Source organism: Ammospiza caudacuta, chromosome 5 (assembly GCF_027887145.1).
Source record: "Ammospiza caudacuta isolate bAmmCau1 chromosome 5, bAmmCau1.pri, whole genome shotgun sequence".
NCBI classification, from domain to species: Eukaryota; Metazoa; Chordata; class Aves; order Passeriformes; family Passerellidae; genus Ammospiza; species Ammospiza caudacuta.
The window spans coordinates 13,843,713-13,858,673 of NC_080597.1; the positions used below are offsets into that span (position 1 = coordinate 13,843,713).

A 14,961-nucleotide genomic window follows, 5' to 3' on the forward strand; every position below is an offset into this window, starting at 1 on the left:
TGCTATTTGACTAGGCAGAAGTGAATCAGTTGGAATAAATATCTAACTGAGAAAGTTAGACACCTTACCAAAATCCTCCTCACTTTGGAGACTGTATTTTCCTCTAGAGCATTTCTCTAGAACAAGTGCATCAGAGTAGTGGTTTAGGTTATATCAATCTTTCATGTCAGCTATGAAAAAAAGATGTACAGTGTTCTTGTATGCTTTGAGATGAGTTGTGTGGTTTTACTTGGTTTAAACTGCTGAGCTGTTAATTCTCACAGATTACTCTGCATTGGAAACAAGCTGTTGCTGCTCTTGTTGGGACTTCAAGGGCCAGGGGTGTTCCTGGTGGCTTCTGATTTATGTACTCAGAGAGAAGTTTGCTTGTTTCTAGGAATACATTTTTGAAATAGATCAGGAATTCCAAAATATTTTGGTTTACTGCTGTCTGGCAACTGAGCCTTTTAAAATGGGAAGCAGATTTAGAGAGCTTGAAGAGATATAGGCAATTTTTACATTTTCTGGATGGATTATAATGGTCTTTTTGGCTTCTGCTGTTGGAATAGTTTGGGAACTAACTTTTCTCCTTTTCTTAGTCAAGAAAATTTAGCTGTTGAAATTTCTCTTTATGGAAATAGTTACAGAGGACAGAAGTTGTTATTGTTTTAGAAAATCTGTTTCCCATCTTCCTCATAGCTTCACCTCATTTTGGCAGGCTTACCTTAAAATGAAAACAGGACTGAAGTGTTGTTTTCCTCTTTCATTCTCTATTTTATCTATCTGTTCTAGCACTGATGAGGAATGTTTCCAGAGCTGTGGGGTGTGGCATTTAGGAGAGAGCAAGGGGATGCTACTGGGTCTCCTGCAGAATTTAGAAACAGGGCATCCCACACATAAAGTCTTACCCACACAGGGATTTACAGGGAGTGCAGAACCATCCCCACTGCCCTGCCCAGGCTTGTTCTTGTTCAGGTCTGCCACATCAGTTCAAACCAGTCATTCCTTGGAGCAGTGTTGTCCTTCTTGTTGTTAGGATTGTTCATCTGTGCTGTCAGAGCCACAATTATGGGGGGAAGTGCTGCCATCCTTAGACACATTTGCCCCCATTTCCTGCTGTATGGTCAGTGCATTCCTCCTGTGTCACCTGTTCTTACTGAGCACTTTGGGTTCCATGGCCATAATGGGATTTTAGCTTCTCACTAAACATTTTATGAAGCCTAAAAGGAGGCTGTTTTGTGGATCATTAACTTTATCTGACAGAGAGGCATTTAGAGGTCTCATTTCTGTAAGTTCTAATTGCCGCTTCAATGAGATTTGGAAGTATCTGTGAGAGGGAGGTGCCTAACTACACTTGTGGATTTGGGTCAGGGTTCTCAAAGGTGTAACTCAGCTGTGTTGTTTAGAAACAGACACCTGCTGGGTCAGCAAACATGCCTGGAGGATCCTAGGTTTTTCTGGAGGAGTAATTTATAGTAGGTGAGGTTCCTTTTTTATTTTACTTCCCTACATATCAGTACAGAAACAAAATCTGTCTTGGTACCATCAGCATGTTCCAAATTTTTACTTACCCAATGGATAGTATCCATACAAAAGATCAGCTCAGGATCCAACAGAAAGCTACCTCCTTTTTTTCTGTCTGTGAATGTAAACCAGGCATGGTGTTGGAATCTGGTGTTTCCCTGTGATATATCAGTCAGTCTCTAGTTCAGTAGGTAAGGCTGGCACAGCCTGGAAGGGAACCATTCTTCTCCTTAGGATTCTTCTGAGAAACATGGCATCTACCCCAGGATAAGGAGTACAGTTAAGATGATGTGCATACCTCAGTAAGCCCATGAATTCAGGTAGCTTACAAATTTGTGAGAGTACAGAATGGTAGCTGCACCTTAAATCTTTCCAGAAATTGGGGGTAGCAGGTTCACTCTGCTACCTTGTAATTCATTGTTTGGAGGCAACATGAAAGATCTTGATCATCTTTTTACTACTGATTTTTTGAAAGTGTGCATTTAAAATAATTTCCACTTGCTCTGCATGAGACAAGCATGAAAAGACTGTAGTAGCTGACTTGAAAGGGGTTTGTAAGTGTGTATTTTCAGATGCTATCCATCCTTTGGAAAGAAATTGCTACCAGTCAAAGCAAATATCTGCAGTTCTGCTTGATAAAAAGCACCTCAGATGTCTGGCTCACAATGAATATAAATATCTGGGGATTGTTCTTGTAGCAAGTTGCTAAGCATGTGGTTTCAGAGCTTGGTGTGGATAGGTATAGCCATGTACATATCTCAACTAGGGAAAGCTGTTACTGGCAACTTCATTTTACACATGTTCAGCCAACATAATCCCCTTACTAGGTGACCATGTTACCTATTTTGGTCTCCTATTGATTTGAGATTAGATTAACGCTGCAATTTTGAAAGGGGAGATTTAGCATTAGCTTGTCAAAGAAAATATGGTTGCTAAGGTTTTGTTTAAATGGCACCAAAGTCTGAAAATTACCTTTTTACAGTTACCATTCTATTTCAAAGAAGTCTTTACTTCTGGTCCTGTTTTTCCATTATCTTTCCCAACTAAAGGTTCTTTTTTTTTTTTTTTTCTGAGAGTCCCTATATGACTATTAAAATCTGAATTATTAGCAGAAGTTGGCAGAAGGACAAGATGAGTAATGAGGGAGCAATCTCTTCTTTATACATTTATATCTTTAATCACCAATTTAAAAAGGCAGACTGAAAAGTAAATTAAATAGAGCATGTTTTGTAAGTGTAGCTAAGCATAAATGTCACTTAAAAATTGACCTCACAGGCAATATTTGGTTATTTTTTTTGTCCTTCTCTTAAAAGAAAACATGTACAAAACTTGGTGTTTCTAGAAGATACTGTGAAGAGAGTTGAGAAGTCATTGAAATGTAGCAAAAAAAAGCAAGAAAAAATTATCCAGTATTTCGAGTATTTGGAGCAAGAGTTTCATCTGGTGGTAGAACTAGTAAATTAGGCAATTAAATCCATCATGAAGCTTTTATTCTATTGTTGTTTTACCTTAAGCCCACCACCACAGTCCATAAAGACAATTAGAGCTTGAGGCCTGTCACAACTCCCTGTGCCACCAGTACTTTGGACTTCAAGTGTACTCCCTTGTCATTCCCTACAAGGCACAGAGCCCCTTCAAGTTCCCTTAGAGCTGGGTGAGCTGTTCCTCACAGACCTTTTAGATGCCTTTTCTTCCTCCTCCTAGTGCAGACAGCTGACTGCTCTTCTTGGTTCTGCTCTTTGTAGAGCAAGACATTCCACAGAATTAACACTCTAAGCCTAAAATTTTGTTTGCAGGGATGTTTCTGTTTTGTTTCCAGTATTCAGAATAAGAATCTCTAGAAAAAACAAAGCCAACAATACAATCACTCTTGAAAAGATGGAAGGACAGCAGATAGGAAGCAGTTGTTTGAATGTAATGGCATTCAAAACCCTTCTGTTGAACAGAACAAAGGCTCTCTTGTGCCTGCTTATCACTCCTTCAGTATTAGGGAAGCTCTGAGAAGTGCTGGCAAGAAAGTGGCATAAACTAACCCAAAATGCATATGAAATTCAACAGGGGGAAGTTATATGTATGTTTCTTTTCTCTTTCTCCTGAGTCCTTTTGATTATGCTTAGTTAGACACCCCTCACTAAAAATCCTGTGGAAGACAATTCTTTGTGGGTGGCAGGGACTTTTTTTTTTTTTTGCTAAAGTATAGGACTAAGAGGATTAATATCTTAGACTCAGCTTCTATTCAATCTTCTGTCAAACTCCTGAAAGACTTCAGGCAGCAATTTTACTCTGTGTCATAGTTGCATTCCCTCAGAAGTGGGACTATGAGTGTGTCTCACAGCACAGTGACACTAAAATTATGTAGGATTTCAGGACATCATCACATGTGAAAGCACTGCATTATAATTATTCTTTGTTCAGTAATTCTGAAGGAAGCATGGAGTTGCTTTATTTGTTATGCTCCCTGTTAGTGAGGCCTAATTTCTGGTTGGGATTGAATAGACAATCTCTCCATTCTTATATTTGTCAGTGGGTTGCTGTGTTGCTCTCTAAACCAAATCCTAGCACTCTGTAACACTGGTTTTCTCTTCAGGCACTTTACTGTATATAGTCTTTAAAGGGTAATGGATGTCTCATAAAGTTTTTTGTTATTAAATTAGTTTTACAACAGAACAGAATCGGTTTGCAGTTGGATGCATTTATTGAAACTGGTGCTTCTCAAGAGGACATGTGCAATAAGGAATTTAAAGTAACATTAAGCTCTGACACATTTAATTTTCAAATGCATGATGAATTAGACTTCGCTTGAACTTTTACCTTCTTGGGAAGAATGGGTACAGCTTGCTTTTAAGAAATCCTTTGTTGGTTAAATATGCTGGGTCTGTATTCAATGTTCTCTCACTGTGTATTCTCTCATGCTTTAATTTTAACAGTTTGCATTTTTTAACATCTTTTATATTCAGCCTGATGTTCAACTAGTCTCGTAACTGAAATCACCTTTTTAAACCAAGCTCTTGTCCTCCCTCTACAGGAGAATTTGCAGCGTTCAAGTAGCCACAGCACCATGGCAGCACCCACTCTGTTATTTAAGTCTTGTGTTCCTACAGTTTCTTAACATCAAAACTCCATTCTGCTCCGCTAAACCTAAAGTAACTTAGAAAAGATATCCATAAGCTTAAAAGTGGAGCAGAATGGAACCACCAGTCCAACACAATGGGAAAAAGTACGTTTTTGGGAACCAGAGTCCTCTGCTGCCAGTGTTTCTCCTTGGACACAAACCGCCCGTGCGTTCGGAGACCTGCGGTGGCTGCCTGTGCCGTTGGCGTGGCTCCCGGAGAGGAGAGGGCGCTCGTGGTGTGCCTGTGGTGCTCGGGGCGGGGACGGAGCTGCTGCTGCTGCTGAGCTGGGAGCCTTGCTTTGGAGGGTCTGCCGGCCGCCTTGCTCCCTCTAACAGCGTCACCATCAGAGCCTCACCGGCTGATGAGCGCTCATTTCAGCCAGTCATTTTCCTTTCTGATACTTTTTTTTTTCCTGGTGTACTTACTGATTTATGGACAACGCAGTATCCCCTTTTCGCTGTGTTACAGTGTCAAACACCTCAGTCCGTCTATATCGCTGGGGTTTATTCCTTTAAATTGTAAAGTGTGGAGCAGTGGGAGCTGGAGATGTTATTCTGAAGGCAGAGAGGTTCATCTGAAGGAAAAGGGGATGCTGCCATACCTTTTTTCAGATTTACTTTACCGGTTCTTAAAAAGAGCAAACAACAACCACCATCCTCAACCTTTTTCCTTTTCCAGTATTTTCTTGGTGTGTGCATATACAACATCTCTTTGAAGGATTAGGTCAATCCTTCTTTTGTTGGTCCAGCAACAAACTGAAGTTTAAAAAAAAATGTAGCGAGATTGTCCTCTCTTTTATTTTTTTTTTTTGTATCATATGATACAATGTATTTATCAAAGATGCTACTGCAGCATCTAAAGTCTGTAAAAATCCTGATACAGACTGTGAATGGTGTATGTACCTACTTTAAAAGTTTTATTTTAAACGAGGGTGCAGGTTAATGCCAGGTACCTTACCAATATGTAATGTTTTCATAAATGAGGAAAAAAGTTCTCAGGTTGAATTGAATTCAAATACAATCCCCCCTAGAATTAGACATTCCAAAAATTATGTTTTGGTACTTTCAAGAGCTTTTTTTAAAGGATTTTTATCCTGTTAACTACACGTTCTCTGATAAGTGTGTGTGTAAATGTGGAGCATCTTGTCCTAATGGCAAGTTGTTAGATCAAAACAAAACGGTACTTGCTGGATCCACTCTGACTGCTCCTGCTCTCATTGCTTTCCTCCCTGTCAGCTCTTCCCTTCTGCTTGTCTTTCCCCTCTCTACACTTTGCAAACTAGGACAAAGGTGGCGGTGTCTCCATTAGAGTGCTTTGTTTTCCTGTCCTCCAGTCCTGGTTTTCAAATGGTTAGTAGCTTTTTGAAAAGTTATCCAGTCAGGGAAAACAACAACTCATAGAGTTCTGCACATCATTTACCTCTAGTAGAATATCTCATGATGTGATCTGCTTGCAGAGTTCTCTGGTATGTGGTATTACCTGTAAATTATTTGTACAGAGGCAAGGCAGACCACATTGGAAAGAAACTCAAGCTCAGACAGAAGTTTCCAGAAATTGATTCATATCAGCCCTGTACCACTCCAGGCGAGGCAGGAGAACTGACCCCCCTCTAGTAGAGAGGTTCTTGCTGGGAGGAGGTGGGGAGTGTTTAACAAAATCACGACAAATAAATGAAGGAGTTAAATTTGTGTGAATGTGGTGTCCATGCTAAACATGGATGTACCAAGTGAAGGTGCTGTCCTTCCCTCCCTAGGGGAAGGGGACTGTTCCTGTCTGCAGGAGGTTGCTCCCAGATGAAGGGAGAAAAGCACATCAGAAGTAGAAGGTGTTTTTAATACCCTGGAATGTTGCGGTGTTGCTGGTAGTCTGTTATGTTTGTCAGTAAATATTTACTGGGGCTGTAGGGACCAGACTGATCTGAAGTGGGAATTAAAACTGAAATACTGTGTATTCATATTAATTCCACAAACATTAGCAAGATAGCAATAGTGAATGACTTAATAGTCACTATAAGAATGAAGTGATTCATGTTGGTACATGAACAGAATTGATTTTGTGTATGGGACGCATTTTAAAAACGAAGGAAAAAAAAAGCACAAATTTTTTTCTTGTCTTCTGTGGGTCTTCAGATGCTGTAAGGTTTTTACCTTAATGAGGTTGGCAGGAATTTAAAAAGTAGCAATAGCCACTTTCCAGTGTGGAGAAGCTGATGCAGAGCAGTGGTAGCAGATGGTGCAGTTGGAGTGCTCCCTGGTGACCATCTGAGGCCAGTACCTGAGAGCTGGAGGGAGCCTGGGGCACTGGTGGCAGCAAGGCAGGTTGAGAGCATTTACCAGATACAGGCTCCCAGGGGGAAAGGAGTCCCTGCTTCTCCTTTCACCCCGTGCTTGGCTCCAGCCCCTTTATGGTCTGTGACCCCATTTGTACGTGCCAGGGATACTGAGGTCAAGGTTGTCTCAAAAGAAGCTGTTAACAGAGCAAGTATGGACAGGTGGTTCAACACTTATTTGTTTCACAGATTATGTTAAAAGCTCTTGTTTCCTTCCACAAAGTCATGCTGGCAGAAAATTCTGTTAGGAACTTCATTCTATCTTTGCTTAAAATGAACTTACTTTGGTAAAGATTCATTACCCATTAGTCTACAGTATGCTTCTTGAGCCCATAGGAAAAGCACAAGGAAAATTGCTATCCTTGTCCATGCAAAGCACTTTATAAGTAACACATGATCTCTGGGGGTTTTTTATTGGGGTTTGTTTGTTTGTAGTTTTGTTTTTCTTTTTTTGTTTCTCGTTTTGTTTTATTTTTTTCCCTGAGGAATGTGCAAGTTGTTTGGCTGCTGTTTAGAGAAGTCCTTTCAGGATGCATTTCTACTGGTTTTCTCATTTGTTTCTCTCCAGATAGCTGTAGTAATGTGTGTTTGTCTGTAAGAGTTCCCAGGTAATGCTCATACAAAACTTTGAAAGAAATGTAGTTTGTAAATAATTGGGATTATTTTTGGTTTTATCTTTTCCTTAAGGAGTTTTTCTGAATGTCTTGCATGCCATCAGGACCAGTCTTAAAGATGCCCTTTAGATACTTAGTGATTGGGGAATCAAGAAGAGATGAGAAATGAGTGCTCTCTGTAGCAGTGGGATGAAGGAAGTTAGCTGAAATGACCAACACATTCATGCCTGTTGCTCTAAATTCCTTAAGCTCCTTCGTGGTGTCCCAACCACAGGCACATACCATAGTATGGAAATGTGAGTACATCCTTCATGTGCACATGTTGGGACAAACACCCAGAGACTCATTCTGCTTCTTCAGCTCTGTAGTATTTTGTATTTCATAATCATTTGCAAAAGTACCAGTATCCAGTCCCAGCTATTTGTGTCTTTATCAAGCAGGCACAGACCTTCCCCTCTGCCTTTCCTTTTCCATACAGGTGACAGAGGCCTGTTGTTACCTCTTACACTTTCCTGCTCAGAATGTGATTGTTTCCCCTGGCATATTTGCCAGAACTGCAACATTGTGGTGGAGCTCAAACCAAATGGCAGGGATATAGAGGCCAGGTTACTTTGAAATTAATTGATGTGTCATTTAAGCCCTACATAGCCCCAGATACAATTAGCCCAGTCATTTCTTCTTTTGTTTTTTCTAAACTTATGCAGGTTATTACATAAATCCACTTCTGCTTTTTATGCTTACCCAAAATCATCTTTTCTTGTACTTGACTGCTCCAGCAGCTGATGATGATGCAGAATGTTTGAGAACAAAATCTGTCGTTTTACCATGGTGTCTTAGCATCACTTGGAATAGTATGTGCTCCTTAGAGGCAGAATTTGGCCTTTGTGATATAAAATGAGTGAAATTCTGATTGTTGATAAAAATTGTCTTTCCGTAAATACCCAAACTGGGGGAAAAGTACCCTGAAGATCAACACAAATAGTTTTTCTTCTGTTTGCCTGGTGGTGTATATCCATCCAGCATTTTACAGAAGGTTGAGGGAAGCCAGATCCCCAGACACCTCACAAACAAGTATGGATTGAAGTTTTGATATCTGCAGAGACTAAGTTTAGCGAAGAAGCATGTAGACATTTCACACTTCTGCAGCCTCTAGAATTCATTCCCTTCTTGACTGTGAGTGCAGCATTTGTAGCACAAACTCTTCATAGTACTGTAGACGTGTCCTCTGTTCATAAAATGTATCACCAGTAGCACAGTGGGACAGGTAAAGCCTCTAGGTACAGTCAAGTTAAAAAGCAGTTGCATGAGTGGACACTTAGAGCATCACTCTGAAAATGCTGAGTGTTCTGGTTTTCTCTGATGCATTTTACATAGAAGTTTATGAACCAAACTTTGTTTACTGCAGGCTTGTTACTGTGCATTTGCACTTGGTGTTTGTTTTGGCATGCATTTGGAAGACCTGTCTTCACTGCTTCATTACTTCATCCCAACTTCATACCCATCATATGAAGTTTAGCCAGGACAAGTACTGGATTCTGCACCTGGGGTGAACAGCCCTGGTTGTGTGTATAGACCAGGGAATGAGAGGCTGCAGAGCACAAAGGAACCTGGGGGTCCTGGTCATGGCAAGCTGAACACAAGCCAGCAGTGCCCTGGCAGCCAGGAGGGCCAGCCCTGTTCTGGGGGCACAGGGACAGCATGGCCAGCCAGGCAAGGGAGGGATTGTCCTGCTCTGCTCTGGGCTGGGGCAGCCTCACCTCCAGTGCTGGGGCAGTTTTGGGTGCCACAGTGTAAGAAAGACTATTACTGTTAGACTATTATTAATGAACTATTAGAGAGTGTCCAGAGGAGGGCCATGAGGATGGTGGAGGGGAAGCCATATGAGGAGCAACTGAAGTATCTTGGTGTGCTCAGCCTGGAGGAGACTGAGGGGAAACTCATTGCAGTTACAACTTCCTCGTGGGGGGAAGAGGAGGGGCAGGCACTGATCTCTGCTCTGTGGTGACCAATGACAGGACCCAAGGGAATGGCCTGAAGTTGCATCAGGGGATGTTTAGGTGGATATCAGGAAAAGGTTCTTCATCCAGGGAGTGGTCAGACACTGGAACAGGCTGCCCAGGGCAGTGGGCACAGCACCAAGCCTGACAGAGTTCAAGAAGCATCTGGACAATGCTCTCAGGCACATGGGGTGATTCTTGGGGTGTCACGTGCAGGGCCGGAGTTGGACTTTGATGACCCTTGTGGGTCCCTTCGAACTCAGCATATTCTATGATGCTGTCATTCTTATCTAATCAATTATCAGAAGAGCAGAGCCAGATTGTTAAAATTAAAAAGTTTGCGTTTAAGTTTCAAGGATGCTGACACAGAAGCTATTAAGTCAGCACCATGACAGCAGTAACTATGAACCTGTGGAAGGAGGAAGCTTTAAAAGCTGCAGAATACAGACTACACCAAGAGGGAATTCAGATGCAAACTAACTTCTCTCTTTTTTGGGGAAAGAGAGCTACCAAGATCCTCTGTTCGATGGTTTACATAGGGATCCCCAGAAGAGTTTTTGTAGTTTGCCAAATGATCATGTGCCTTTGCAACCTTAAAAAGTACAACAGAATGTAAACCAGGTGCTTTGTAACTAGAGCAGTGTCTTTGGTTTACATCTGCTGCAGTAGTTTTGTATATAGCTACCCCTGTAGGTAGGTAGTTTGGAGTTGGTCAACTCCTGTAAAGGAGCAGGGAGGGCAGAGAGCATTACCCAAAATACCTGTTAGCCTTTCAAAGCTAAGAATTGAAGGATACTGAATTTAGTTACAGTAAACCTGCTGCTTGAAATCTGCTCTATCAACAGGTAATGAGGTTCTTTTAACTTAAAAATAAGTCAGCCCTCCTTCCCTTTCAAAGACACAGAGATCTTGTTAAAGAAAGCTCCAAAGAGGCCCAAAGCTACGCTCTTACAGTATCTTGGAATGAGATGGTAGATGGAGAATGAGAGCTAGATGAGGAGAAACTGGTGGCTAGCATTCATGTAATCAAGGTTCACATGTATCACACCATACAGTTAGTTCCTTGTCCCAGAAAATGCAGTAAGTTTTGTTTCTGGAATGTCAGCAGCTTTCCTCACTGCTTCCCTGGGCCTCTTGCTGTTCAGTGATCACATCCCATTATTGCACATGAACTGTGGGAGATGGTAGGTGTCTTGTCAGCTGAGGGACAACCAGTGGGTGTGAATTTGATTTGTTCAAATTTCAAACTGGTTACGTAGACTTCTGGCAGTACCTACCTATCAGTGTCATATTTAACCTACTTGTCCATGAAGGACAGAATAATGGGTTTGGATATTAATGCTTTTTCAGATCTTTTCCTTTTCTTCCTTGGGGCAGGACTTTTGGCATAACTGTAACTTACAAAGTTATGTCTACATGCACAGTTCATATGAGTTATCAGACCAATTTTAATTTGGTTTTTTTCCTTTTAAAAAACAAACAGTAAAAATGTTCTACTTATGTTCCAGGAATTATCTGGAATCCTTCTACCTACCCCAAATTCTGCACTAAAAGTACATGTGATGGTTATTTTGTCTCTATTCTTTTTTTTGTTGTTGTTTTGGGGGGTGGAGGTGATTTTTAGGTTTGGTGGGGGGGTTGTGTTTTTTGGGCTTTTCTTTTGTTTTGTTTTTTTGTGTAGGAACTTCTAAACTACCTAGTATTTGCTTCATAGCATCCAGCAGCAGTGTGTTCAGCTCACCCAGCCTCCTCAAGAGCCAATAGTGGCCTGTCCAGTCATTTTGTCTAGTTTGTCATGTTTGCAGCAGCTGTGCTTTAGAATAAGCCTAGTGTGATATTTACTTTTGAGCAAGTAAACCACAAAAAAACTTTTTTGTTGTTTATTTGGGTTTGGAAGATGGTCAGGTTTTGTTTTGATAAGTGTCATTCTGTGTTGCATTTGTATATTCACCTTTGTTGAAGAGAAAATCCATCTGTGTGTTTGAGAGTTCAGTGGAATTTTAGGAGAAGAAATGAAGCCCATCACCTGGGCATGGATGTTGGATCTAGGGGGAAAAATGGACCAAACTTGGGTGTTGGGTTATTTGGGGATGGTGGGGGGTTGTGAGGGCATAATTTAAATTAACTCTGTCTAAAATAAAGTGTAAGTGCAATAAATGTGCTTTTTTATTCAAAGCTGTGAACCTTTAGAAAAAGAAAAACCACAAAAAAAGTCAACCAAAAAAAAAAAAAGCACATCATTCTTTCATGAGCCTTGTGTCCTACCTGCTTCCCCTTCCTCCCCCTCTCCACACTTGTCAACTGACAGAAACATGACAGTGGCCAACTTGCATGTGTTGGCAACCCAAATTAAATTGCTGTTTGGGGCAAAGTCCCAAACGGGCAAGTCCTGCCCCCTACTTCTGTTCCACTCTTGAAATGCTCTTGGGCTCAGTGCTGCCCCGTGCTCTAGAGCAGGGTCTGTCCCTACCTGGGATGCAGGAGCCAGCCCATCTGCTCTGTGCTCATCCTGACTCCAAGGGCAGAGCTCCTCCTGGCCCTCCCTTCTCCAGGTGGGTGTAATGCAGGCTCTGCTGGGCTGGGCAGTGACTTTGCTCTGCAGCAATTGCAAAAGGATCAGCCATCAGCTGCCTGATGGGATCCCCTCTCCCTGCCCCAACACACACACACATGCAGGCTGGCCACTGCTGCCTCGTGTGACTCTGCCTTGTTCAGCAGGAGCAGGTGTAGCTGTGTGCAAGCTGTTGTGCATTACTTGCACTGTCTCTGTTTCTTACTTGAGCACAGGCTGCTTTTCCTAGATTAGGAAAGGGGCACAGGTCTCCCGGGCTGCCCAGGGGAGCCCCAGGCATTGAGCAGTGATGGAAGGGGTAGCACTCGCTGGTTGGACCCTCTGGGGGAGTAAGAGAGGACTGGCTCGTTTAAAGTGTATAGATACCCAGATCTATATCCTTTAAACTTTATTATTTTTATATATAGTTGAGACAATGGCATTACCTCATAATACAGAGGCTTGTTTATGAGAGGCAAAGTACATAGTAAGGAGAGGAAAGGGAAATTTATATACAGATTTAATTTCTTTTGTTTGTTTGTTCCTTAGTGCAATGAAATGTATGTCCCACCACTTTAAACTCTCTGCTAACACATTCCTTTCAGCTATATTCTTTTTTTCTTTTGACCACCAGAGGTTTGCAAGGGGCTTATGACTGCAAAGTAGAAGGTCCAGTCTGGTTACTTAAAAAAAAAAAAAAAACAACCCATTGTGTTAGTAGATTTCCATAGCTGCTTTTTAAAATCTACAATGGAGTAATTGTTTCAAAACTTGTATTTATTTTTTAATTCATAACAAAATGTTTATTTTTGGTTTCCTGTTAGGTAGGTCATGGCAACTCCCCTTTGTTCCTTCTCAAGTTTCCCCTGTAATTGCCAATACAACTTATTTTTCTTGTTTGTTCCTTCTCCCTTTACTTTTGTTGTCCCTTCATTTGTACTTTGGAGTTTTTCTCATGTAAATTTGTACAATGGGAAATATTGTCCAGTTTGGTTAGAGAGCATGGAGACTTAAAACATATTAAAATTTGATAGCTGAATTCAGATTGAAGAAAACTATTTCAGTGTAAAGTTATTTAAAGAACTCTGTATTATATGAAAGGCAAAAAGTTCTATGTACTTGATGTGAATATGAGAATACTGCTATAATAAAGATTGACTGCATGGAAAAGTCTGAAGGAGATTGTTTATTGTGTCATGCATGACTCCTCTCCACAAAGTTGGAGGGGTGCAACTCAGGTGGTTAAGGGGAGTGAAAAAGTTTAGGATATAACTCTGGAAGGGGAGAAGAATAAAAAATAAAACCAAGGGATTCCTGCAGTGTAACCCTCCCTCCCTCCCTTCATCTTAAACTGGATCACTGCCTCCTTGACTGCTGTGCTGAGCCCTAAGGCATTTTTACCTTTAATATTCTGAACTTTTACATTCCCAAGGGGAGTTTTCCTTCATCCTGGGAAAAGGCTGGCACCATCTGGTCTGGGTTCTCTTCTGGGTAAATTCTCCTGCTTCTATGGCAATTTCCCCTCACCTCTTCACTGGTTATTCAGCAGAGCCTTTACTGATAAGACTGTTGCCTGCCATGCACTCATGGACCTTATTTCTTGGGGCAAGCACATTCTCTATCAAGCAGGCATTACAGAAGCTCTTGTGTATCCAAGTACTACAACTTCAAAGCTGTCATGGTCATTTTCCAAGAATTCTACTTAAAACAGGAAAAAAAATACAGTTCAGCTTAGACTTTGTTTACAGTTTTATTCACATAAGGACCCAGGAGCCAAAGATTTGGTTCCAGGGGCCTCAGTTAGTTCCAGGAACCTGAAAATAACAGAAGAAAAACCTGAGAACTGTTTTGCTCATCATTTTCCCACCACGCAGAGCAGAAGAAGGACCTCCTCGATGCTCCCTTCAGCAGTAGTTGGAGCTTTTGGTTTAGAGCTGTAATGTGTGACACAAAAGCTTAAAAAAAGAACCGGAAACAAGCAAAAGCCTAAAACATTTAAGGGGACATCTGGACAGATGTCTCTAGAAACAGAGCATGTCTTTGAAGTTAGCTAATGCTGAGTCTACACAACAGCATGAATAAAATAATTTAGAACCCGAACCAGGTAAGCTACACCTCCTAACAAACTCGGTTGTTACAGTGCAGCCTTATTTTGCCAAAACCGGGCTCCCTGGTCTCAGAGAGCCGAGACACGCGTGTGAAGGCCATGAGCAGTGCGGACACGGCCTCCCGTAGCGCCGAGGCTGGGCGGGTTTGCCCTGGGCAGTGCTGGGAGCAGGCTCCCTGCAGCGGGACCAGCCGGGCACGGTGCCCGGGGCGGAGCGGGGAGAGGGGACCGGAGCCGTACCGGTGTGCTGCTATTCCTCATCGTCCGGGGGGATGCCGAGCTCCTCGTCCGTCCAGGCCGAAGCGTCGGGATACGGGAAGTGTCCCTGCGAGAGAGGCCCGTCAGAGGCGTCCTACCTGCCCGGCCCGCGCCCCCCGCCCCCGGCCGCCGCGCCGGCCTCACCAGCACCATGTCCGAGTTGTGCCAGAACTGCCAGAGGATCCAGAACCACATGAAGCCGGTGAGCGCCTCGCCTCGGATCACCTGCGCCCGCGTCAGCTCCGGGAACTGCCGGTACCGCGGCGGGATGTGCACCCCGCCGCCCGCGCTGCAACACAGCACGGCCCCGCCTCACTCCGGGCCCCGCCGGCCCCGGCCCGCCCGCCTGCCCCGCTGCCCGGCGCGCCCCGCTCACCGCCGCCGCCCGGGCACGGCGGCCCCGGTCCGCAGCAGCCGCCCCGCCGCTCGGCCCAGCGCCGCCACCACCATGGCCGTGCCCAATGTCACCCGCACCGCCCAGCAACGGCC

The 14,961-nt window shown here is 42.9% G+C and overlaps 2 protein-coding genes across 3 annotated transcripts in view; one reads left to right on the forward strand and one right to left on the reverse strand.

Annotated features, from left to right (window-relative positions):
• The window catches only part of BRAF (B-Raf proto-oncogene, serine/threonine kinase), a 77,111-nt gene extending 72,306 nt beyond the window's left edge, over positions 1-4,805 (forward strand). Inside the window, exon 19 of the mRNA XM_058806136.1 lies at positions 4,529-4,805. Coding sequence (XP_058662119.1) covers positions 4,529-4,551 — 23 coding nt within the window. The 3' untranslated portion in view covers positions 4,552-4,805. The remainder of the gene's footprint in view (positions 1-4,528) is intronic.
• Positions 4,806-13,838: 9,033 nt separating this feature from the next.
• On the reverse strand, positions 13,839-14,960 carry NDUFB2 (NADH:ubiquinone oxidoreductase subunit B2). 2 transcript variants are annotated; one of them, XM_058805857.1, is made up of 4 exons: positions 14,849-14,960; positions 14,617-14,761; positions 14,455-14,539; positions 13,839-13,921 (listed from the first exon to the last, which is right to left on the reverse strand). In XM_058805857.1, exons 1-3 carry the CDS (start codon positions 14,920-14,922, stop codon positions 14,465-14,467), a joined length of 294 nt encoding a protein of 97 aa, XP_058661840.1. In that variant the 5' UTR covers positions 14,923-14,960; the 3' UTR covers positions 13,839-13,921; positions 14,455-14,464. The 2 variants fall into 2 exon arrangements, with proteins under 2 accessions (XP_058661840.1, XP_058661839.1); XM_058805856.1 differs by having other exon boundaries at positions 13,839-14,041.
• Between the last annotated feature and the right edge of the window lies 1 nt (position 14,961).

What these genes read in the sequence shown, in the direction of transcription:
- NDUFB2 (XM_058805857.1), bottom strand. Translation starts at nt 14,922, where the DNA reads ATGGTGGTGGCGGCGCTGGGCCGAGCGGCGGGGCGGCTGCTGCGGACC. An exon ending in GCCGTGCCCGGGCGGCGGCG is followed by an intron (nt 14,762 to 14,848) that starts GTGAGCGGGGCG and finishes GCTGTGTTGCAG; the next exon opens with CGCGGGCGGCGGGGTGCACA. An exon ending in ACAACTCGGACATGGTGCTG is followed by an intron (nt 14,540 to 14,616) that starts GTGAGGCCGGCG and finishes CCTCTCTCGCAG; the next exon opens with GGACACTTCCCGTATCCCGA.